We start from the raw sequence: 24,948 nt of genomic DNA, 5'->3' as shown, positions 1-24,948 counted from the left end.
CAGCGTCCTGCACCTGGGGAAGAGTAACCCCATAAAAACATCTTGGGGGCTGACTGTCTGGAAAGCAGCTTTGCAGAAAAGGACATGGACAACAAGTTGACCAAGAGCCAGTGATGCACCCTTGCAGTAAAAAAGGCCGATGGCATGCTGGGCTGCATTAGGCAGAGCTTTGCCAGCAGTTTGACCGTGGTCCTTCCTGTCTGCTGAGCACTAGTGAGACCACAGCTGGAGTGCTGTGTCTAGTTGAGGGCTCCCCAGGGCAAGAAAGACATGGACATACTGAAGTGAGTCTAGTGAAGAGCCACAGAGATGAAGGGATTGGAGCATCTATCATGTGAGGAGAGGCTGCGAGAGCTGGGACTGTTTAGCCTCAGGAAGAGAAGGCTCAGGGAGGATCTTATTAATGTATATAAAATACCTGAAAGGAGGGTGCATAGAAGATGGAGCCAGACTCTCTTAAGTGGTGTTCAGTGACAGGGCAGGATGCAAGGGGCGCAAACTGAAACACAGAAGGGTCTGTCTGAACATCAGGAAACACTTTTTCTTTTTTTAACTGTGAGGGTCACTGAGCACTGGCATTGATTGCCCAGGAAGGTTGTGGAGTCCCCATCCTTGGACATACTCAAAAGCAATCTGGACATGGTCCTGGGTAGCTGGCTCTAGGTGGCCGTGCTTGAGCAGGGCAGGTTGGACAAGATGACTTCCAGAGCTCTCTTCCAACCTCAACCGTTCTGTGAATAAAGAGGTTGAAGCCTGATTTTTCTCAATGGCACTTAGTGACAAGATGAGAGGCAATATGCAGAAAATGAAATACAGGAGGTCCCACTTAAGCACTGGAGAGAAAAAAAAAAAACCAACCAACAATTTTATATGGTGAGGCTAGAACAGGTTGCCTAGATAAATAGTGAGTGTCTGTCCTTGGAGATACTCAAAATCTGACTGGACATGGCCCTGAACAACCTGCTCTAGTTGACCCTGCTAGATTAATTCCAGAGGTCCCTTCCAACTTTAACTGTTTTGTGACTGAGTGCTTCAAGCCAGCTTCTGCAGAAAGTTGGGCAGCTTGTCTGAACTCGACAATAATCACACTCTGCTGGAATGGCTTACCTAGGGTCTCTCAGCCCTTCCCGCAGTGAAGTGGGAGGGCGACTGAGAGACCTGAGGGAAAGCTGCAGGCAGGCCCAGCGACGCACCGTATCCCTGCTGTGAGCTGGCCTGGGGCAGCCAGCTTTGGGGTGATCAAAGCAGATGCCAGGAGGCTTTTGCTAGAGCCTGAGAGAAAGAAATGGGGGGTGGAGGGGGCAATGCAGTGGGAGTGCTGTGGGTGGGGAGTTGGTTCTCTGGTTTGCACTCTGGCAGTGTAAGCTGTCTCTGAGCACCCTTCCGACTAGCCACGTGGAAATCAACTGCAAGCTTGAGATTGCCAAAAATCCTTCTCCTTCCTGCCTGTGTTGCCCTGTCCTTCCCGCTGTCTGCTAGTGGTTATCACTTAAGCCAAATTGTTGGCTTTTGACATTTTCTGGCCCTCTAGTCCCTCATTATCGCCTTTCCACCCTGCCACAGGATTCCTAGACATCAGTCATCCTCTCCTTCAGTCTGGCTGTTGGCTGATCCATTCTGCACAGTCCTGAGATGGGAACCACATTTTCTTCCCTTCCCATGTGTCCTGACCAGCTCCCTAGCACCTCCTGGGAGAGTTTCAAAACCTCTGGTTGCATTTCCCCACTTGCCTAGCAGCATGTTAGGATCCCACAGAGCCTGACGCCTTTTGCTTTAATGCATCTGACCTCAGGGATCAATACTACTGTTTTGGCCAAAGAAATAACCGTGCATAACGAGGTTTATAGCATCGATTCCCTAGGCTAGGGCTCTTTGTTTTCACAAGCCACCAAGCTTGTCCCTCCCTTCCAAATAACCTGGATTGACAAATAAAATGTAAAAAATCAATAGTCGTCTTCATGCTTTTCTGGCCTGGGGGCATCCATGTGACCCGAACACCCTCCCTTTCCTCCTCACCCTCTAGCAATCAGTGTGCTGCATCCCCACGTTGCTGGGCTGGTTGGGGTCCGATGATGAATGTGTTGCTGCTGCATAGAGGGACTACAAATTATTTCCTGCTCAGGAGTGTGATGTAAAAGCATTGTGGGGGACAGGGAGAGGAACTGTAGGTTGCTTTTGAGGGGCTCACAAGTATGGGTGGGCAGGATATTCTCCTCAGCCCCCCTCAATGGTTCTCATCAGATACGCAAATGATCACCAATTGTTGGCTAATTTTTTTTTTTTTAAATGAAAGCCCATTGCTAGTGAACACCTCCCTTGATTGCCACTTCTTATCCCCCAATGGGGGTCTCTGGGAATCTCCCCCGCATCAAGTGGCTTTTGCAGTTCTTACCATCTTTCTCCTGAGGTCTGCCCCTACCAGGCTGGGAAAGGGCATATTTTGTATGGCTGCTCATTTTACTCATTTACAATTTTACCTTTTGCTCCTTCTTGTATCACAGCTTCAGAGGAGGAGCAGCACAGCGCACAGGCTCACTGGGATAGTGTACCCCGTTGCCTGATGTCTGCCTAGGGCAGTAGGGACCAAGGCAGATTCTGGCTCTAGCTGATTTCAGCTGAAGATAGCTTTCCTGTGTGCCAAATGTAGCCTTTTGGGGAAGTGAAAAATGGAAATTCTCATCGATTCATGTTATGCTTCCCCCAGTGAAGTTGGGAAACTCCTCCCAAAAAGGAGGGAGTGGGGAAAAGGCTTTCACAGTTCTTGGTCTTGATTACAGTTGGTTAAGTTTTAAGGCAGTAATGGCTCTTCTTAATTAAAACCAAACTCGAGATGCCACCCTGGAGAGCCAGTCACACACACATATGTAAACTTCCTCTCCATTTTCTTCTTTCTACTATGTAGACTTCATACCTTCTGCTTCAGAAATACTCCTCTCCCCAACCATTATCATTAAACAAGGTCTGGAAAAACACAAAAGCAAAGGTGCAGGTCTGCCTTTTGACGTTACATGCTAGTCTACTGGGCATCCAGCTGTACTCTAGAGCTTGTGTGTGCTCATCATTTGGATGAGCAGGGTGCATGGTCTCCTCTCAAACTCTGGGAAGGGGCCGGTTTTTCTCCGTGTCCCTTGCTGTAAAATGAAATGTGTCTACGGGGAATAATATGCACTTATTCAAAGGCTGTTCAGTTATAATTGGTACAAGGAATGCCAATAAGAAATGTGTTAGAATAGAAACCTTGCCTGGCAGGGGGTGTTTGTCAAAAGGACTTACTGGTGTCTCTGCTTCCTGGGACAATTATTTCAGTGACAATAAAAGGGTAATGAATTTGGTGTAAGCAACGTTTAGTCTTGCTGTTGAAAAGCTCCTCACCTTAAGGGACAGCTCCAAAATATACTTAAGCTTTGTAGCGCGATCTTTCTGACCATTAGAAGCATGGGTCTGAGGAACAAACCTCTAGTTTCTTGTGCTGTTGCTTGTGTTGGTTTCCTTTTACCTCATACTTCTGTGGCATCTTTCACGCTCCGGTCTCTAAAGCTTCAAGTGTGATTGTTGTTTGCTCCCTAACTGTCCTTTGCTAGGGTATTTAAGAAAGCTGTGGGACAGTGATCAGAACAGGCAAGAAGGAATCAGGATTTCTGGATCATCATCTCAGTTCTGCCACTAACCGCACAATCTTAGTTGAGTCATTTGGTATCTGTTTTGTTTTGCGGTATGATCGTCTTTACACTCGGTTTTTTCTGTTGCAGGTTTTCCAACAAGTGGATTTCAACAAGAAGCCAGGACGTATAAGCGCTAAGCCTATAAACTTTGCAGTGATCTTGAAGCTTTCCAATGCCAACCTGCAGGAGAAGGCCTTCCGAGTAAGTGGAACCCCAGCAGCAGTGCACAGCTTCTCTGTGAACAACGGAGTTGCCCTAGCAATATGCTTTGTGTTCCTGTCCTGTAAGGCTGGAGACTCGTTTCCCAATCTGGGCAATGTAGGGTTTAGTTGCTATCTGATATCTCTATTTCTGCTTCCCCTACCCAGGATGGACTCATTGAACAGCTCTATGACCTGATGCTTGAGTATCTCCATTGCCAAGCCTACAGCATTGGATTCCCAGAGTTGGTTCTCCCCACTGTCATTCAGGTAAGGTGTAAGATGCTTCTCGGTCATGCCATGAATGTGCACAGAGCGGGATAAAGTCGTTTAAGCTAACGGTGAACTCAAGGTGACCCTCACAATGTGAGGAGAGCGCCATTTACCTTCTCTTAATTACAGTTTTTCTTTGTATTTTGGGGAATTCTTGGGGAGCAACAGAGGCATCAGATCTAATTAGGAGGCTGAAGGTAGGTGAAAGTGGCTGTGGAGTTATCCCAAAGTGGAACAGAGGGCTGCATAACTGCTGTAGAGATGTGGTTTTGACTAGTGAACGCAGATGAGTTCTTGGCAATTCAGAGTTGTCTGAATTGTCTCAGAGCAGTACCTGTGCTCTGTGAGCCCATGCTTTTCCTTGCCTTACGGCCTCCCTCACGTGCTTTCCACAAGGTGGCAATCTTCCCTCCTTTCACAGCGTCTCCATCAGCTGGGGCACTTTCTCCCCGGGTCCCTCCATACAAAACAGAGTAATTCCTGTCTCCATCCCTCCTCCTTGCTGCATCTAACAGCAGTGCTGCAAAGTAGTCTCCTTTGCCCCTCCCCTGGCGTTCCACGGTGCAGGGTGTTCTTCCTAGCTACTTCATGTTTACATACTTCATTGTCTGCAATAAAACTGCCTAATAGTGCTGTGCATCTGGGTGCATAATCCTTCTGTAATACCTTGCTAGCATCTGGGTGCATAATCCTTCCATAATACCAACTGAAGGTGGCTTCAGTTTTGAATGAGCAGTGACCTCTCTGCTTCGAACAGTAAGATTGCTCAGTGCAAACATGTTGGAACTTGTTCCCTCCTTTCCTCCCAGTCCTCTCTATTTTTAACTCATAAGTGGCAGGTGTCACACAAGTTTGGCGGAAGGCTGCTGTCATATCTTCCATGGGGACGTGAACCTCTGCTTCGCTTTGGTGTCTGCCGTGAGACCCTTTGTCTGCGTACCTTGTTGCTATGATGCCTCTGGTTGACATGGGAGCAGTGACTCGGTTGGGACCCACAGGCTGCTTGGGAGGCAAATCTCCTTGTTTCTGCTGTATGTAATAGGTTGGCATCTGTCAGGCGCATGACTCTTGGCTGGGTCCCTGCAGCCTGGCACAGGCCATTGCCGAGCTGGCAGTAGGCAGCTTTGGCTAATGTGAGCTGACAGGCACTCTGTGCTAGGAGAGCAGCTCCTGTGCTTGCTCTCGCTTTGCGTGCTTCTCACTTATTGGCAGTGAACAAAGCCCTTTCCTCTCAGCCAGCAGCTGTTGAGAGCATCGAAGCTGTCGGAGCCGATGTTCTAGCTGGAATGAAAAACGGCTGACGGCCCTCTGGCACCAAGCGCCCTGTGGCTTCCAAACACACCCTGGGACCAGCCTGTATTTCTGCAGAGAATTAATGCTATCGGATTCCTATTTGGCTGCCACTAACCACAGCCTCGTGGCGTCTGCTGGGCTGGGGTGCTGAGGTTAGCTTCCCAAAATCTCAGAGTCTTCGGGAAAGTGGGGGGGGGGAGGCTTTTCTCCTGGAACGGTTCCAGTTAACTGTAAAAATCCATCTGTCCTGATTCTTCCTCCCCGATGAGCTCACGCTTCTCTCGGTGCCGTGTCGTAGGGGCTGCGTTCCAGCTGGCGAGGGTTGCGTTCCTCGTCTTCTGGTCAGCGGCTTTGGGAGAAGCTAGGCTGAACTGCCTTCAAACTGAACTTTAAAACCTCCTTGCCTGGAAGGCAGGAAGCACCCAGGCAGATCAAAGGAAAGCAGAGCCAGTAGAGGCGGGAGACAGTTCAAAGGCTTCTGTTTTGCCCAGCCGCTGGGACAACCCCATGGCGGTCACTGCCTCCTTAGGCTGGTAAGGAGCTCAGAGTGCAGAGCCTGTGTGTCTGGATGCTTGGAAGAGACTGCCTCTTCCCTCCTCTAGAGCCCTGACAGGCATCACAGAGCAGAGGTAGGAGGTTAAAGGGAAAAACTGGGCAGGTGTCGATAAGGGGTAGGTGCTGCTGGGTGGAGGCAGGAGATGGCATGATCCGAGGCAGGACTTGGAGCTAGACAGGAGGGCCGCAGGAGGTGCCGGTTTGCCTTGCCAGCAGCCACTCCTACTGCTGCTTGCTCTCTGTCCCGAGTTGAATATTCCCTCTGCTTTTTGTGAGTGGGGGATTGGGCTCGATTTGGGTTCCCTGGAACACACACGCCCAGCTGCTTCAGATCATTTATAGCTCCCTGCGTCGTTTACAGTAAGAGGAGCTGGGTTTTTGCTGTGGTCTCTGCTGGTATAAACCATTGGTGTTGGCAGTTCAACAGAATCAATCCCACTAATCACAGAGCTGCTTAGCTAGGAACCCACATGAGATGTTAACAACATATATGTGCACGCATATACACGCGTGTGTTCTGAGTGCTTTTATTCTGGAAAGATACGGTTGTATTTGGCAGAGTGGAAAAAGGCACACACAGAGTCGCTTTCTTTCTCTCTCCTCTATCTTCTTTTACCTTCTTGGTTGTGTTCCCTGCCTCTTAATACAGGACTGAGATCTCGTTATGTTTCGTTAATATCTGTGGCAGATAGTGGTGGAAATGTCAGGGATTGCAGGGGTAGGAGAGAGGAGAGGGGAAGAAGAAAGGAAGGATACGGCTGTGAGAGCAAACACACAACACCAAACTGCACAGACAGAGCCTGAGATTTTGCAGGATTTCTGGTGACACTTCTGCAACAAAAGAAAAATAATAATGTATGTGGCAGCGGATGAAATGGATCTGGGGCTGCAGCTGTGGGGATCAAGTGAGATAAATCAAATGACAAATGCATCTCTCAGTAGAGATAAATATGCAGCACCTATAAAAAATAAATATTTTAGAAAGGGGGGTGAGGGTGGGACAGGCTTCACCAGCAGAAGAATAGTTTTGCTGATGGTTTCTTTGTACTTGTTTGATGGGCTGTTTGCTTTGTGGAAAGGGGGAAAGGTGTTCATTTTAACTCACGTTTTTCTGAGTTGGATGTATGATGGCAGGTGAGCGTATGCTGGGGATAAAGGGACAAGAGAAGCCCCTGCTGCTAGGCAATGGGGGACGTTCTCCATGTGTGTAACAGGCAGCAGATCCTGCAGCAATATACCCATCAGGAGAGCAGTATCCTGACAGAGAGGGACTAGGTGTGACTGCCACCTCTTGATTAACATTTAATACCTACCTACTTGGCATGTAAGATCAAGCCAACATGCAGGCTTGACAGGAGGGAGACGTCTTCCGCCTTCCCCCAGCTCTGCCTTTTGAGGCAGAACATTTGAAGCCCTAAGTAGAGAAGGCAGTACTGTATTTTCTGACTAGAAACCCTGTACCTCTATCATGATAGCATATGCAGATCCCAGCCGAGATGAAGGTCCCATTGTGGTTAACCGTTTTCTTTTGCCTTGTTGGATCTCCTTCTCTAAATCAAGTGTCCGTGTAGAGTGCGTGTGTGTATATACATATGGCTCTAGCAAAGAGCTTGGACTGCTGAATTTGGACAGCACTCCAGAGGCTTGTCTTGAAGTTGGTCAAAACTGTTAGCAGAGAGTGTAGTAAACTGGAATTCAAGCCACGAGTCAATCTGGACAGCCCCATCTCTCTGTCAGCAAAAGTGTCCACTGCTGCCTCAGCTTTTAGTTTGGAGGTGTCAGAACAGTGCAGTGGTGTTGGAGGGTGGTTTGTATTGGGAGGGGAAATCTTTGGTGGGGAGAAAAGAGGTTTGCTTGAGGACAAGGCTACTGAGATAAAAAAAAAAAGAAAACTACACAAAAACGTGCTCTGTTTGCAACGAAGTCTCATTGTCTGAGAGTAGTGAAGTGTGCTTTGGGTGCGGAGACAGGGCAGGAGCGGATTCTCTGTGAGTGGGATGGTCCTTGCCCTTTCAGGCAGCAGTAGGGTTTGTGGTTTCCTGGCAGACTGGCTCTTGTCCTGAGGGTTACATATAAAGCCTTGGGTCTAAAAGAAAGAATTATCTAGGTATATGCTGCACAACTTGTCCACAGAGAGGGTTCTTTTGTAAATTTTTGTGTGGTGGGCGTGTGGGTTTGCGCCCTTGAAAAATCAGTGGTGCCAGTTGGAGCTGGGTTGGTACAGTCAGACACGAAGCAAGCGTCACCCCTTGTGACTCTGCGGATCTGTCCTGACCCATGGCTCTGCTGCTGTAGCAGCACCAAGTTTTCCCACTGAGCTATGCCAAAGACCCTTAGTCCCAGTCCACAGATGCTTCCACCCCAATTTAAGTCTCTTCTCAAGCTCTGCCTTCAGTCCCAGCCTCTTGTATTTGGTATTCCCTTTCCAATATCCACTGGGGTTCTACAGTCTTAACCCACAGGCACACTTCCCCATTGTAATCCTGACTTCCCTGTGCTTTTGGCCATCTAGCATCCACAGGTATCCACTGTTATTCCTGATCTCTGTGCATCTCACCCACAGTCCCTCTTACTACTTGGCTGAGCAGAAGATAGTGATGTTGTAACTACAGTGGCAGCTAGGAGCTGAGGCCCCAGAGAGCTAGACTTTTTTCCTGCTGGCTGCTTGAACTCCACTGATACATTTTTTTCAGAAAGAAGTAGTGTTAGAGGGTGCAAAGAGCTGTTTTTGACCAAGGCCCCTGTGCTGGATTGCGTACAAACATCTGTCCTGTCACTGCAACTCTTTGCATCCTCCCAGCACAGGGTGGCAGGACCCCCAGGGTTGAATATTGGTGATACATTGGAGTATGGTATGAATTGAAGGGAAAAGGCACCCCACGCTGCCTGTCACTGGGGGTGGGAAATGTTTTTTTGCTGATGAGATCTGTTTATGGAAACTATTACATTGCTTTCATTCTTCCTCTCGTTTTCCTCCTCCCAGCTAAAATCTTTCCTGAAGGAATGCAAGATTGCCAACTACTGCAAGCCTATCCGGCAGCTCCTGGAGAAACTGCAGGAAAATTCTGCCTACATCGCCAGCAGGCGTCAGAAAGCTACCTTTGGCGTGGCCAGCAGGGAGTCTGTGGTGAGTCTGCTACTTCTATTTGGGCTTCCTGGAAAGACAGTCAGACTCCGGCTGCTGGGGTTGAGCGGGTGGCAGAGGGAGGAGGGACGACGAGATCATGGAAACGGGAGTGTGTGGGGTGGGGCAGATGTTCACAAACAACTGAACTCGGCAGGGCTCTGATGCTATAGCTGGCAAGACTCTGCAGCCAAGAGCCTCATGGAAAACACAGTCCATAAATTATACCCTTCTATTATTTATAACACACACACATGCATGGAAGCTCCTTGCTTTGCTGGGGCACCTCCTTTGCTGAGAAGTTTCTTGGGTTTCATCATCCCATTCCTGATACGTAGGTGCCAGTTTGTGCCTGAAGTGACAGGGGGGATTCTGCTGCCTCTGTAAGCGTGTTTTTTCCTCCTAGGCTGTAGAGACCAGTCTCCAGCAGTGTAGAACCAAGCCATTGGCAGACTGATAAGTGGCAGTTCAGGATCCTGAGGCAAAACTTTCCCCATTTGCCTGGGCCCTTGTGGAGACAGAGCTATAGAATCAGGAAAGTTATGAGCCGTAAGAACTGTGATCAGACATCCTGGGCACTGCAGTTGTTTCTCAAGAGAGAAGCTGGTATATTCTTCTGTCTGCAGCCTAAGCATCCAGCCTGCTGAGAAAATGCTGGGCACATTTGACACCTAGAAAAGTTGTAGTGGCTCTGGGTGGCTCATAGGGCCTGTGGAGCAGTTGAGTTAAATGTCAGGATTCTACCTTAGTGATGAGATGAAGAGGAGTGACTCAGGTGATGGTGGAGACCCCCCTCTTATCTTAGGAAATGAACTGTAGCACAGCTAGAAAGCAGTATATTAGAGGGTGTGTTAGCTAATAGTTGGCCATCTGGCTAACAGGCTGAGAGGTGCTGCCTTTCTCCTTGTTTCCCCTGCTCCAGGAGTCTGCCTGCTCTGAGCCAGGTCCTCCTAGGGATGGTGTGGCATATTATCAGGACATTCCTTTCAGTGTCCATGCTTGAAGCTTTTTTTTTCTTTTGCTTTGCTCCATCCTTCTTTGGGGACCTGCTGACCTGACCTAAACTCAGGTATTTGAAATCCAGGCCGTGTGTAAATGAAGCCAAAGGGAAGGAAGTGTTGTTAATGAAGCTTTGTTTGTGTGTCCTTTGGGTTGAACATTTTATCTTTGCTTTTTATCCAGCACAGCAGCCTTTGCAAGCCTGATAGCAGGTGAACTGTGTGTGTGCGTGCCTCTGTGTGAGATGAGGTAGTGGGTCTGACTCTTCCTTGCCTGGCAGGAGAGAGGTGAAAATATCTCTGTCTGCAAGGTAATTGATGGGTCAGAGTGGTCTCTCTGGCCACATGGTATCATCGGAAAGTCTGGATTTCTGCATCATTGAAAGCTCCACCTGTTGGCATGGAGCTGAGCACAGAGCAGAAGTTGCAGTGCAGACTCATTTGTCTTCAGGCACTAAGGGGCAGGGACTGCAGGAAAATTAGCCTTTGAAATCCTGTCATATCAATGCTAGGACACAGCAGCGCTATTCTGGGATTAAGGGGTTGATGGAACTGGGTTTGAAGTGACTTAAGTAGTCTTTGGTTCTGTAAATGCCGTTCTGGGTTGGACTGTTTTGCTAAAGGAATTACACTTCCCGTCTGGAGTGAAGTGGTTAGGGTTTTGTTGTTTTGTATTTTTTGTGGGCAATGCTGTGACCACCCACCCGCTCTGCAGAGGTAGAGATTTCAGCCTCTAGGGCTCTCCACGAAACAGATGAGCTGGGGAAGGTCGTTGGCTAAATAAAACAGGGTTTCCAGCAACTCTGCCACTGTCTGCTTTTCCCACAACTCTGGCTGCAGTCCCTTGTGTAAGAACTAAACGATTATTTTAACATCTTGCTGCCTGTATGTCTCCTAGTTGACATGGGTGCACCTGCCCTCCCAGGGACATCTGGATGGCTGAGTACCATGAATCAGGCAGGGTTGGCTCTGGAGGGGCAGCACCGGCAGCCTGCCTTGAGCAAGGGAGGAGGTTGGTTAAGGGAAGCAGGCACCAGTTTGCCAAGCCTGTTTGGAGACTGTTCTGCCATTTAAGGGGACAGAGCAACAGTGTAAAGTGCTGCTCAGGGACGATGCCTTGCTTGTGCAGTCTGTATTTTTGCACTGTGGTGTTGTCCTATAGGAGAAGGAAGCCTTTCTCTTCCTTCGGTTAATGGGATGTCAGTGCTCCTGGGAGCAGAGGAAACAGCCCACTCGGTACTGCTGTGGGCTGGAAGAGCCGTAGTGCCTTATCTTTTGTGCTCAGAGGGCAGGTCTTGTGCCCAGGTGGCCCTGTGTTTTCCCCCTACTCCTTTGCAAGCAGAGGCCAAAGCTCACACAGAGACTGGGCTTCCCAGAACGATTTGGAGTGTCCCTCGAGATCTGGGTTTAGTTTGCCAGGCCGTCTCCAAGCTATGTGGGGTATTGGCACTTCTCATGAGCAAATGCTTCCAGAAAAGGGAAGGGAAGGAGAGGGGTGAGGGGAGGGGAGGTATTTACATGTCCCCCTTGCCAGCAAGAGCAATTGAAAGCAAATGCTCTCTGGTATTCACATCCATGCATTTGTGCCTGCTCCACTGTAGGGAGCAGAGCCCAAATTCTGAGCTAATTCTTCCATGCAACATGCTGAAATGCAGCTTTCATGGGGGGGAATTACAGAGAAATAGGTTTAAACGAGGGGAATAAAGGTTGTGAATGTGATCGGATCTGCGCTCCTGAGTAGTGGGCCTGGTTTAGAAAGCTGGATTTTACCTAAGGGTCTGTGTTATGTAATTTTTAAAAAGAAACAGCCTGGGGATTGAACTTTGCTGCTGCTGGGGGAGCATGGTGGTGCAGTGTTTAACTTAACGTGGAGGGACTGTGGAGGGATCCCTCCTTGCATCCCAGCAGCTGTGGTATGGAGGGATAAGCACACCACGCGTTCAGCCTGACGTCTTCCACCTTATTTTAAGATTGAGAACTTTACTCTTTTTTTTTTTTTTTTTAAGAAGCAGGTTAATATTTGAGAGTCAGTGCTTTTTTGAGAGTACAATGCTAATAGGTTACTGTACTAATTAAGGTCTTTGTGAGGGGAGCCAAAAAAAGTGGAGCCTGCAGCTGAAGCTGAATCCAGCTGCATAGTGTGCAGCTCTGATTTTAGGTTCATCTGCACCAGTGTGGGCCCTGGACTGGCCAGGGAAAATGCAGGGAAGGAAAAGAGCACCCCAAGACCCGCAGCGTGTGCCGGGCTGCGTTACAGCTCTGTGGCTCCCAGGCAGACCTTTGCACTGAGCTGGGGAACCTTCGTTTAAGAACCGTGCAGCCCAGCAGGCTGTTATGCTTAATGAAATGTGAAGTGAGGGAATGAGCTGATGGAAAGCATTGCCTCATTTCCATGGGATTTCCAGATCTTCTGCATTCATCCCCATCTCACATTTTAGATGGGAGGCTTTTCTGGAGAGCGGGTGATGATCTTTGTTACATTTGTACAGTTGCTAGCACTGTGGGCTTGATCCATGCTGGGTGTTGCCCGACAGCACAGTGATGCAAAAGCAGTAATAGAAGGAGAATTGCAAATGGTTGAAGTGGGTGTGATGGTATCCACTCTCTCAAAATTCCCGTTGAGGTGTTCTGACTAGAAAGACGGGAGTGTTTTAATGGTCTTTTTTATCTCTGGATTCCAGCCCACTTTAAAACCAAAAAAGCTGTGTCAGACAGAACGAATAGAGTTTTGCCCTCTGTAGGAAGACTCTTTCTCAGAAGCTGTCCATACCAAGCAGCATCAACAAATTGCCTGATTACAGCTGGCAGCCCGATATGAGCCTGATCTATAAATGGGGTGACTTTGTACTCCTTGGGAATTGCTCCTCTTTCCATAGCGGTGGGTCAAATCGACAGTAAAGCTGTGCTGTCTGCCGGCTGGCGTCTCCGCTAGCGAGTGCTGCTGGAGTCGGCAGTACATCAGCTGTGCTTTCAGTCAGCCTGCCGGGGAGGAGACCGGAGAGCAGACGCAGGCTCCAGCCACGCAGACCTGGAGCCGTGTTACAAACAGTCCCGTGGGGGTTGTGAGTCTGGGACCCGTGATTACCAGAAAGGGCCTGTTTGGCTTGATGCAGTATTGATAGCGCCTGTTGTAGGATGCATAAATAGATTCTGCGCCATTAGAGTGCAGGTGACACAAGCTGGTCGCCATAAAGTTCGGCTCCTGGTGCCAGCTGCAGAGACCACAGATCATCTCCACTTCCCTCCCAGTGATGGGCCAAATCAAGAGCTGGCGTAGAGTGATGTATTTCACTTGACAATATACACTGAGTACTTGCTTTTCTGTGTAAGCTGGGAGCGCTGCGCTGCTATCCATTGCGGACATCTGCTCTTTCTGTTTTCTTGTGTGTACGCTGCTCTTTAAACAAACTTTTTCACGCACCTTGGCTCACAGGCTTCAGCCAACACCCCATAACTCCCTAGTTTTGGGGCTCAGCTCCCCAGAAGCAGTTGATTTGGGATCTGCTGAAGAATATTTGAGCTGCTGCTGTGTTTTCTGCTGTGAAGATGGTCTGGCCTTTTGTTCCCACCCTCAAACAGGAGCGCTGCGTACACACAGCTGCCCATACAGAGCTCTGGATTTGTTCTCAGCCCTGGATTCAGGATACTCTTTTTGGATCTGTGTTGACCTTTGAGTGTATCTATGCTAACCTTTGTTCCTGTTGCTCGTTTCCTTCCTCCTTCACCTGTTTCAATTCCTACTTATATGTCATGTCTTTCTGCTTACATTAGATTGACTTTTTACTGTGGGCTAATGCAAAGCCTCTGGGCACTGTGGTGGTACAGTTCTGTGTGGGTTTTAAGTTAAAGGGATGTTGGCAGGTTAAGAATAATGTATTTTAATGTGACATACCACCTCCCCCCTTTCAGCACTGATATGCCAAATGATTGAAGCCTAAAAGAATTTTTAATCATCTAATTTGCTTCCCACCATTTACGGTGTTTGCACCTCCTTATTCTCCCTGCTTGGACAGCGGAAACGGGCTCGGCATTTCTTCATGCTCTGCTCTCTCAAGGTTGGGATGAGTCCAAGACCCTGCAGGGGAATGTTTGTTTCAAAAATAAACACTTGGCTGTAGAACAGGGGAAAAAGGCAATCAGACATCTCTGGTACTTAGGCCTTGTAAATGCTTGCAGGAGGTTTTTCTGAATTAAAAAGCAAGAACTGCGCAGGTGATCAAATGCCCCTATTGAAGGAGCAGGGGACAAATTTTTGTCCTCCGATCTGTCCCTTTGATTCCTACCTTCAGGTTTCAGTTGAAGTAATTTCTTTTTCATTACAGTACGCTGCATCATCTGACTTGACACTTGTCAGTGTCTTCTCACTAGAGCTAGAGTAGAAGTGATATCTTAGTAGAGTAATAGTGTATCCCAGAAGGCATTGAGCTGATTTTATGAGAGCCTGTTGTGAGTTCTTAGCAATTCTGAGAATCAGGCCTCTTCTAGAAGGGAGAAATAGGAATCTGGGATCCCACTTTTCAGGCCACCGTGCTGAGAAAATTTGGTGATCTTCCATAAGCTAAAGCATCTTATGTACCACCATATAGATGCTCCTTTATGAGGACCTTATGCTGTCCTTCAGTGCCATGGGTATCCTGTGCTTTGGCATTGCATAAATAAGCTGTTGCACTGGCCAACCTGTCCATTTCATCTTTTGGCTTTCTTTGATCTCCTTGCAGTGCCCAGGCATTGCTTTACCTAAGGAGAGTTATCAGTCACACCGCTCCTGACTCAGTAGTTGCTTAAATGATTGTGCCTGAATTCATGCTTAGTCCTGCTTGCATTCTTAGTCACGGTTGCCAATTTCCTACCCAGAAAATGGGAAAAGGTGGTTTGGGAAAGGGTATTAACCTCTGCTCTTGGCTCCCTGGGTTTGCCAAAGTTGTATTGGAAAACTGCTTTGAAAACCTTGCCTAAATTTGCACCCCTTCTCTCCACAGGAACAATGGGAGAAGCAGGTCAAAGAGGAGGGGACACCTCTGAGCAAGTATTATACTCAGTGGAAGAAGCTAAGAGAGAAGGAGATACAACTGGAAATCAGCGGCAAAGAAAGAGTAAGAATGAAACGCCTAACTTACTGGACATCATCTGTACCATGGGAAGACAAAGAGAGCCATGTCCTGGCAGCAGGATGGTGGCTGGTTTGCTTCACTGGTGTGAGCTGAAATTGGCTTGAGCTGTGTGAGTGCGTAGGCTGGGCGTTCTTGGAAAGAGCATGAGTGTGGCGGGACAGCAGCCTAGCCCATGTCTTCAGCTCCCTGCGGGTTTGTCTTGCTGGGATCTCTAGGAGCAACATCTGTGTCCTCTGCCTGTAGCCTCTTCGTTTGCCCAAGTTAATAGAGGATAGGTGAGATAGGGCAAAGTAGCGCTACGGTAAATATCCCTCTGTCCCTCTTTAGGCTCATGCCATTCAAGACCCGTTGGTACAGCAGCCTTCGTAATTCAAGGCTAGGAAGCTGAAGACGGCAGTGATAGAGTAATTGTGTGTACTGGCAGGGGTAGGTTGGGTAACAGGTTCGATTGGTCTGGGCAACTGGGGCAATAGCCTTATTGTGGATGTTACTTTTGGAAGAAGCATGTGATGTAGTTTTGAAGTTTAGACTGTACACACAGTTCCAGTTCTGTGTGTTCATCCCCACCTTCGTGGGCCTTCTCACATTGCTTTAGGCAGTTTGCATCGTTTCTTGCAAATTGCGTTGCTTTCTTGATAGTAAAACAGGATGGGTTGAGTTCGTGTAGGCCTTTAGCTCTTTTTCCAGCTCTGCAGAATGTGACTGGATTGCCATGCTAAAACCTAACTTTGCAAGAAAGTAGGGAGGGGAAGATGCTTCTCTTCTTAGCAAAGGGAATATCAGAAATGTGTTCTGTTTTGCATTTTCTTATTTCACCCATGTGGGGGTGGCTGGTTGTGAGGTGGGACTTGCTGTCTGGACAGAAGTGCTCAGACTGCCTTTTCCCACATCTCCTGTCCAAGGGAAGGCTCCTTGGCCACTCCTCATGGCACTGCGCTCCAGGATGCAGAAGGTGGGGGTGGAAGCTTGCTTACATTAGGAGTCTAAAGGAAAGCTGTCTCAATGCTAATGCAGTGAAAGTGGCTGAGCTAGGCTCTTGGCCAGGGAGCAGGAAATAGATATAATTGGTGTCTCCAGCGTATGGTGGGGAACAATTAAAATAATCGATGGGACATGAGGATGATTGGCTCTGAGCCAAGTCCCGGAGCATGGTAGAAGACCTGGGAGATCCTAGAAATGCTCAGTATCGTATACCAGCCTGAGATAAGGACAGGAGGCTGAAATTCCCTGGGGCAGCCATGCAGAGGGAACAAAAAGCACACTTGTTTTCTGTGCAAACCCAGCAGGAGAATGTGGCCTTTGCAGAAAGGAAACTGGGAGGGCTAAGAAACAGCAAGAAGTGATGGCTGTGAGTGGGGCTAATCTCTTGCCCAAAACTGGCCCTGCTGGTGTGAGCTGATGCTTTCCTGGTACTGAAGCAGCTATCACAAGGGGAGAGGAGATCAGGCCTCAGTTGAGACAAGCCCCCGTCTCATGTTAAAGGGAGGACGAGAGTTGGAGCTCCTTGGGGTGGCCAGGACCAGCTGAGGTGGAGAGCCCTCCTTGAGGGGGATTGCTTTCCTTTAGCAAGGCTCCAGAGGGTGACTTCTGAAACCAGGGGAAGTCTGAAGGGCAGTGACAGGGACTTGTTTTCTCTTGGAGAAAGTGGGCTGAACAGATAAACTGGAGAGGGAGACAGACTTTGGAGTTAGCTTTCTAAAAGGTCTGTGGCTGCCTGGCATCTTTGCTTGGTGAATGGGGCCGTTGTCTCTCTCGGTGGGGACTGCTAGCTTAATGATGCAGCATTGTGAGCCCCAGCAGGAGAGTGAACACCATGAGGCCCATTAGGGCTGGGAAAATCCATGTCCCATTAGCAGCCATTGGGGGGGAAAAATAATAACAGAAAAAAATCAGCCTGGCTCTCAGCTGCTATGAGCTGCAGCTTGCCTTATATAACAACGCTGACCCCGTCTGCCCATTCCATTTGCTTTTCCCAATGGTTTTTAATGGGATGTAGACTAATCGGCTTCATGAGACTCAGTAGATAGTAACCCTCTAGCCGGGGATTAAAAGACTGGCCCCCAAATTACCTAATTACTGCCACTGTGTGATGAACATAGGCTGTATCTGTGAGCTGTGGCTCAGTACAAGTCTCATTCGTTTGCCTTGTGATCACTCCGCAGCTAGTAGGGTTTTCTGGTGCCTTTATTTTGAGGTGCCCATCTTGAAGGCACTCCTGTGGAGTCTCAGAAAGTTGGAGGCAGCACAACTCAGCATGATTCAACACCAGGTCCTTTTTAATATGCTTAGGTTGAGTTCAGCCAGTACTGATGTCACCCAAAACAGTAGGCTGCCTTTGGAAATGGGGACTTTTCCTAGGCAGTGTGAAAATACAAGGAAGTCCCAACTAACAGCTCCCTGCTGTACATGCCCTGCACAGGATGCTGAAGAAATTTTTCACATTGTTGAGATAAGTCTCTCTCTTTTGCTCCCTTGAATTGGAGAAGTTTGGAGAAGACTGTTCCACATCATGTACATGAGACATTTTACTCATACACAGCTCCATTTCCGCTTTAAACCTAGTAAGTGACGTGTTCCATGGGAACATCCCATGCTTAGGATGTGTGAGGAGGGAGAGTAAGACCTCGGATGATTTTTGCATTTCATTTACTGCTGCTGAGCAGTAACAGTGACCAGGGTCATGGAGAACAGGACTAGCCAACAGGGACTTGGGCAGTTGATGCAGCAGTTGTTTGTTGTCAAAACTAGGTTTCTGCTTCTGTTTGTGACGCTTTCAACCTCAACTATTTCAGGTTTAGGCAGTGCCGGACTCCTTTTTGACTGCTGCTGTTGCTAAAGAGTGATAGCTACCAATGCTGCAGGTAGCATGGCTCTTGGCACAGAAGAGGGCTCCAAGGTGCTGCCTGTGACTGGGAGACCTCCAGAGTTGGCTCAGCCGTACTGATGACACGCCACAGGGTACAGTTCCTAGTACCTGCTGGAGCGACCATCTCTGGGACATGAGAGGCTTTGACCCAAATGGAGCTACTGAGGGAGGACATGGTGGTCCAGGTCTTGGGCTGCAGGAAGCACTGGTGCTTCTCCCCAAGGCTGGGATGATGGCAGCATGAGCTGGCTGAGGCACTTTCAGGGGCGAGGAATGTATAAACTGAAAGGGATCAGATACAGGGACTGTGTCTGTGATTGCAGCCTAATGCTGGGTTAGAAGCATAGCTGCTGATATGTTTTAGCTTCTGAGACCTTTGTGTTTTATTTCTGGACCCTGTCATTGAATCAGTATTTCTGGAGCATCTCCCTCTGTCCTCCCACCCTCCATGAAGTTATATGCCAGAACAGATGAGAGGAGTGAAGCACGAGCCTGTCTTGTCCACCAGAACTGGTAGGGGCTAAGGAAAATGTTTTCACCATAGCAGCTCCCCTGCCCCACGACGGGGCTTGCTGGAGCATAACCCCCCTAGGCAAGAGGATGGTTACACTATGTCATTAGGTCAACTGAGGGCAGCCGTTTGGCAGTGACGCTGGATTGCTGCTCTCGCTGCGTTTTGCTTCCCAAGTCTGTTCTCTGGCATGCAATGACTGCTGTTTGGGAAGCCAGTCATGTACCGCTTTCTTCATGCGTCTTCCCAGCACAGAGACGGCCCAGCAGGTCTCTGCAGGGCTGGTGGAAGGAGAGGCATCTCATAGTGGAAAAGAGCAGGTGGGAAGATGATTTAAAATTAGGACCCTGCAAATGGTGGTTGGTGATTTGCTCCCTTCTCCCCTTCTCTGGCCAGCTTCTGACTTTCCATCCTGGTGCTGCAGGTTATTGCTTGTAAGTGCTCAGCTCCCAGAATCAATATTGCCCAGCTGGGGACCATAACCATGAAACAGGCTGGGAGAAATTGCTGGAATTGGCTGCAGGAGCGTCTCCGTGTCTCTCGTTGTCTCTCCCCCCCATCCCTGTGCTCTCACTCTTTTTCTCTCTCTGCTGAGAGCTGTCTTTCTATATAGACTGTGCTTTGCTGCTATTCCCGCTGGGGGAAGCTCGCAGGAGGGTTGAAGTGGATGTGGTCAGAGAGGAGTGTGTTGAGGGGTGGTCTGACGGGTGGGAGAGAGCAAATGAATTATTACTCGCAGGGCGAATGTTTCCAAGCAAGCTAATGTGTGCTAATGCATGAGTGCTTCCCAGGAGGTGTGCAGCCAGGCACGGGCAACGGGCAGCTGATGTTCAGAGAGCACTTGGGATTTAATTTGCATTCTGATTATCTTTGCCCTGCTGGCCTGAGCCCTTGCAAGTAAATCCTCCCCCTAATCCCCCTCCGGAGAGGTGTAAAGAGCAGTGAGGTGGTGTCGATTGCAAGTACTTAATGGCATTGATATTGCCTGTCTGCAGCAGCAAGGCTCTTGGCCCATTGATCTCCTTAAGGGCTAGCAACCGGGGAAGTCATGGTGTAGACAGACCTTAAGCATCTTCAGCACCTTGCCATTTAACTGTGCTGAAATTTGCAGCCAAAAAGACAGTGCCTTTGCTATAGCTGTCACAGCTTGTGGCGTTGGTGGAAAACTGCTACTTCAGAGATGACCAGCACAGTCTGGCTTGATTGTGCTTGGCTGCCCAAGCTCACAGGGCCTGCGTGGCTTTCAGTCCAGAGATCTAGGACAGACAGCTTCTCATGGATGTCTTGCATTTTTATCCATGCTAAGGTACCAGCAGTAGACGGCCCATTAGCAAAAGTATTTTATTAGATAAAGATCAATAGAGCAGTGGTGCTTTGCATGTATCATTCACCTTTGTAACTACTCACAAATCTATCTGTTGCTCCCCTAGTTGGCAGCAGGCAGACCCAACTGTTCTTGGGAGTGTGGCTTACACATACTGGGCAAAGCCAAGTTCCTGTTTTTATAATGCTTTTATTTAAACATATAATGCTCAGCATTTTCTGTTCAAAAGTACAAATTAAGGTTGTTCTTACTGTTGGTTTTGGTTTTTTCCAGCTTGAAGACTTGAACTTCCCAGAAATTAAGCGCAAGAAGCAAAATGAAAGCAAGGAGGAAGATAAGAAGGAATTCAAGGACCTCTTTGAGCTGGACAGTGACTCGGATGAGGAGAATGCTGGATTCCCTATAAAAGGTATGGGGCTGGGGCTGGGCATACCTTCTCCTTGTCCAGAATTCTGTATGATGTGGGTCAATACAGCCCTGCCCTAAGCGGGATGCATGCTGGCCATGTTCGGTTCAAAAGATGCACTGTGAGGGAGAGAGCAAAGGATGATGATGCCTTTTGGAGGCTTTTTAACGTGACAGGCAGAAGGTAGTTGGGAGGCTTTTATCTTTCTCTCCCCGTCCCACTTTGTCACTCCAGCCCATTTTAAAGCCTTAGTCCTGCATTAGTCATCTTCTGTACAGGACCCATACTCTCTTTTCCCCTTAGCACCTTTCTTTTGCCACAGACACTGACCTCAACATCATAGCCCAAGAACCAGGGGATGTTTGCCTGAACACAGACCCTGCTTTCAAAGGCTTCAAAGTAGCAGCCATGGTTCATATTGTGATTCCCAAAGAGTGAGTTCTCCTTCTTGTGCTTATAGCCTGTGCAGGTTCTGGGCTGAAGTCTCACCTTGGAGAACATAAAAGTGTTTGCTGCCTTCTTGCACTGTGAGTGGAGGTGCAGAAATCCATGTTTTGTTTTTGTACCTATAAAAGAGGAGTAAGAATGTTGTCCTACCTGACAGCATGCTGGGTCTTTGCTGTATATGTCATTGCAAACAATAGCTATCATAGGGGCTGGCTACCAGAACAAGGATCTTTGATGGAAGAATGGTTATCCTCGCTTTGCATGCACTTCTGATTTATTTATTTTATAGTGACTGATGTTGCAAGTATTCTTGATGAGCCAAGAAATTCTAGAGCCTCTAGAGAAAATGGAGTGATGTCACTCTCTGGCTGTGACCACGAGGGGGCCACAGTAAATTGTGGAACCTGCCTGAGAAGTTCACCACATAGTTTGAGGAAAAACTTAGATGTTCTTTTTGTAATTTGGAATGTTTGGGATATCACAGGTTTTCTAAAAGCATTGTCATTCATATAGTAGGGCGGCTTGCAGGAATACAGAGTTTTCTTGTTTGGACATTAAATCTACGGATAAAGTCCTAGTCTGTTGTGCGCATTGTAAGGGTGAGGATAAATCTTGAGACGTACCACAGAACCAATGAGCGTTGTCTCCCTCGCAGGCACCTGTGACACAGGAGGAAGAAAAGGTTGGAAAACTCTTGTTTGATAGCTTGAGGTTGAAGTCAGGGGATTTTTGTAGGTGACCCAGCAAAGCATGGGAGGAGAGCAAAAGTGAGCACATGACCCACTGAGGTACTGAGAGATCAGCGTGACATCAAAATGATTTGCTGAGATATATCCTTGAGATCTGGGGTTGGCCTGCCTGCCATATGAGTCAATGCCTTAGAAGAATCCCAGTGGCTTCTAAAAAGGCAGTGATAACTGCAGTTCAGAAGGCAGGTTGCTGGGAGCCAGGGAAACCCAGGGTCTCTTCCTGTGCCTCCCAGGAACTGACTTCATGTACGCTTGGGAGGTTTCTTGGACTGGTGGACTGCTGGATGTACGCTGGGATCCTAACGAGGCATGTCTGTGGTGAACGTTACTGACGATACGACACAAGGTCTATGGTAGCTGTCTGTCTGGCACCTAATGTACGCAGCTTCTACCTTGTTTCCGGTGCCTGCTCACTGTAGAAATCTGCTGAATATAAAGGTTTGCAATCTACTTGTTAGGCATGGCTTTTACCCCCCTGCCCGTGCAAGTGCTTGTGACATCTGTCCATGAGGTTCTTTGGCAGCTTTAAGGGGCTGACATATATTGTGAAGAGAATGCAAATGAGGACTAAGGTCCACGTGACATCAAAGGGCTCTCCCTACTCTGTTTGTATGAGTCCCAGAGCTGCGGTATCTAGTCTGCGGTATCTAGCCGCTGAGCATGCATCAGCGCTGCAGTGTCAGTAGTGGGTCTTGCCTTCCAACATTCCTGGGTCAGCTGCCTCTCCATAGCCTTTGTTCTTAGTAGGGTGTTTTCTGGAGGGAGGGAACAGGCCCTGAAGGCAGCTTCCATCTCAAGGAGCAACTGCGCTCAGCCCCGCCATGGGTCCTGAGGTGCTGGGTGGAGACAGCGGAGCACTGGGTCTCTGCTGTGGCACGGGGTGAAGTCCCCTCCAGGCAATGGTGTGACTCCGCAGTGAGAAGGGGACAGGGAACAGGGAGGCTGGGAAAAGCGCCTGTGTCTTGGGAGATGCATACAATGAGCTCTTGTTCTTACTCTGTGTGGGGTGTGAGATGTTCCCAGCCGTGCTCTGCATTCAGTAACTGTCAGGGCTGGCTGCAGATGGAAGTCAGAGAAGCCCGTGCTTCAATTTGCTGCAGTTCCCTGTCTTTGTGGCCATTGTTCTACCGGGTGGCCAGAGGCAAGGGAATTTGGGAGGCCCTGCAGCTGCTGTGGCCTGTGTATTTGCTTCTTTACCTGTGAGGTTTGAAGGCATAGCCATTTCCTCTCTTCAAATAAGGGAGAAGGAGAGTCTGGGACAGTGGAAGGACTTTGGTTCATCTTGAATCAGCCTCAGACTCCTTCCAAGAGAGACATGTTGAGCAGCTGATGGCAGAAATCTAGGCAGGAAGATAGACTGCCCTGGATGGACGTTCTGGGAGAGGAAAACAAGAAATATAGCTGGAAAACAAGAAATATAGCTGAGAATGCCCAACGATGCTGACCTCCTTGAAAAGTGATAGGGAGAGACGTGATCCAAGACAGGTTGGTGCTATGAAAGTAACTGTGACACTGTTGTGTTGTGGGGATCTGGGAAGCCCGTCAGAGCAGACCAGCCCTTCCGACACAACACTACTTCCAGACGTAGGCAGGAAGAGATGGGGCTGGTGGGCTACACCCTCCCTGCTCTGGGAATGGAAGCAGGGGTTTGGGAATCATAGAATCATAGAATGGTTTGGGTTGGAAGGGACCTTTACAGGGCATCTAGTCCAACCCCCCTGCTAGAGCAGGGACATCTTTAACTAGATCAGGTTGCTCTGAGCCAATTCCCTGGCTCAGAGCCATGGAGTGCCAAGGCTGATGTGGGAAAAGAATAGGAGGCTCACTGGAAAGGTCAACTGTACCCATAGACATCCATGCTCTCCTCATTAGCAAGGCTTAGCGGCGGCACCCAAAACTGTTCAGAGTTCTTACTGGAAAGAGCCAGTTCCAGAGTCCTGGGGATATGTAGGTCTCTGCAAAGAAGGGGGAGGAAGGGAGGGACTTCTGGAAAGGAAGGAATTCCCTGCCAGAAAAGTCCTAGCTAGACAGTTGCAGTGGTCTGTTGCTGTAACGCATCCTCTTAGGCAACCCCATGGGTTAAATCTGTGAGGATGGTTGCCCTGGTCTGGAAAACTCTCCTCCCCCTCATGGCTGCTACATAAAAGTCTGGATTTTAGAACCTGCTGCTGGTGCAGCATCATTGTGGCTTTCTGGTGGGATCTTGGGTATGGAGGTGTAGTGAAAATGGCTCCCATCTCTCGCCAACCACAGCATTTGGCTTGGCAGAATCTTTCCTGTGTTGACAGGATGTTCTTCTTCCGATTAGTAGTTGTTTTGGCCTGCCAGGTCCCAGACCAAATTCACGAGAGTGGAAAATTGCCTGCTAAAAGGCAGGAAATCATCAGTTTTCTGTTATTTAGCCGCCGTTCAAAGCCCCCCTCACCTTTTCTTTTGGTTTAAATTAAGTGTTGTATCAGTGAAATGTTGCTTTCAGTTTACACTGTCCCTAATCTCTCTGGAAGAGGGTAGGCCTGGAGAGCGGCTAGAGTTCTTGGGTTAACCATTGCAAGTCAAAACATCTTGCTCATTAACTAACTTCTACCTCAAAGACCTTTCTATTTCTCAGAGCAGAGCAGGCTTCTGAAAGAGGTCTTTCCAGTCGCAGGCAGGGAGTGAATGGCACGTTTTTCCCAGACTGGGGGGGTTGGGGAGCTCCCCATTCTCATGGTTTGCCATTACTCATTCCTGGGGGGCCAAGGGTAGACGATGAAAACTGTCCCTGCGCGTGGGAGGGGGGTAACGTGCAGACCCTCTTGTCCTCCAGCAGCACTGGTGCAGTTGTGCATTACCTTCCCTTCTGTTCAGAGCGTCCCCCTCTTGTCCACCCCCACCTCCACCATTTTCAGCTGTGCTCTAGGCAGAGGAAGGAGATTTGCTGCATCCAGCCCCAGGCACTGCTGCAGGAAATGGCCGCCAGCAGTTTGCAGCTCGAACAGCCCTTGGCCCCGGTCTGTGCTGCTCCCAGATGGGAACCACCCGCCCCTGCTCTCCTCCGCTGGGGAGCAGGAGCAGCAGCAGCATCTGGCAGAGGCACCTCCTCCGGAATCCTCCCGGAACAGCATCCCTCGAGCAGGCAAGGAGGGGCCACGGGGGACTGCCCTGGAGTTGAATAGGAAGCATCCTAGATTTTCTGGAAAGTAGGAGAAACTGCGGCATGGGCTGGGGAGCAGATTCAGAGGGGGTAGGTTCCTGTGGGGAGAATCGGTGTGGGCATAACGTTGTGGTAGTGGATTCTCACAGGGCAGGTGCTCCTGGAGGGATCCTTGGAGTGGTTCAGAGGTGAAAGTCAGCTCCAGCCAGGTGTTACAGCCTTGAATCTTTCTGCCCTTCAGCTCCAGGGCTGCACTACAATTGCATGTGTTGAGGAGAGGGGTAACAGGCACGTGC

At 48.9% G+C, this 24,948-nt stretch overlaps 1 protein-coding gene across 1 annotated transcript in view; it reads left to right on the top strand.

Annotated features, from left to right (window-relative positions):
* NOC2L (NOC2 like nucleolar associated transcriptional repressor) overlaps positions 1-24,948 on the top strand; it is a 55,639-nt gene that overhangs the window by 22,661 nt on the left and 8,030 nt on the right. Inside the window, exons 13-17 of the mRNA XM_075520201.1 lie at positions 3,750-3,863; positions 4,031-4,132; positions 8,967-9,110; positions 15,085-15,198; positions 20,191-20,326. Coding sequence (XP_075376316.1) covers positions 3,750-3,863; positions 4,031-4,132; positions 8,967-9,110; positions 15,085-15,198; positions 20,191-20,326 — 610 coding nt within the window. The remainder of the gene's footprint in view (positions 1-3,749; positions 3,864-4,030; positions 4,133-8,966; positions 9,111-15,084; positions 15,199-20,190; positions 20,327-24,948) is intronic.

Source organism: Mycteria americana, chromosome 18 (assembly GCF_035582795.1).
Source record: "Mycteria americana isolate JAX WOST 10 ecotype Jacksonville Zoo and Gardens chromosome 18, USCA_MyAme_1.0, whole genome shotgun sequence".
Lineage (NCBI taxonomy): Eukaryota > Metazoa > Chordata > Aves > Ciconiiformes > Ciconiidae > Mycteria > Mycteria americana.
This window is presented reverse-complemented; position numbering and strand designations above follow the sequence as displayed.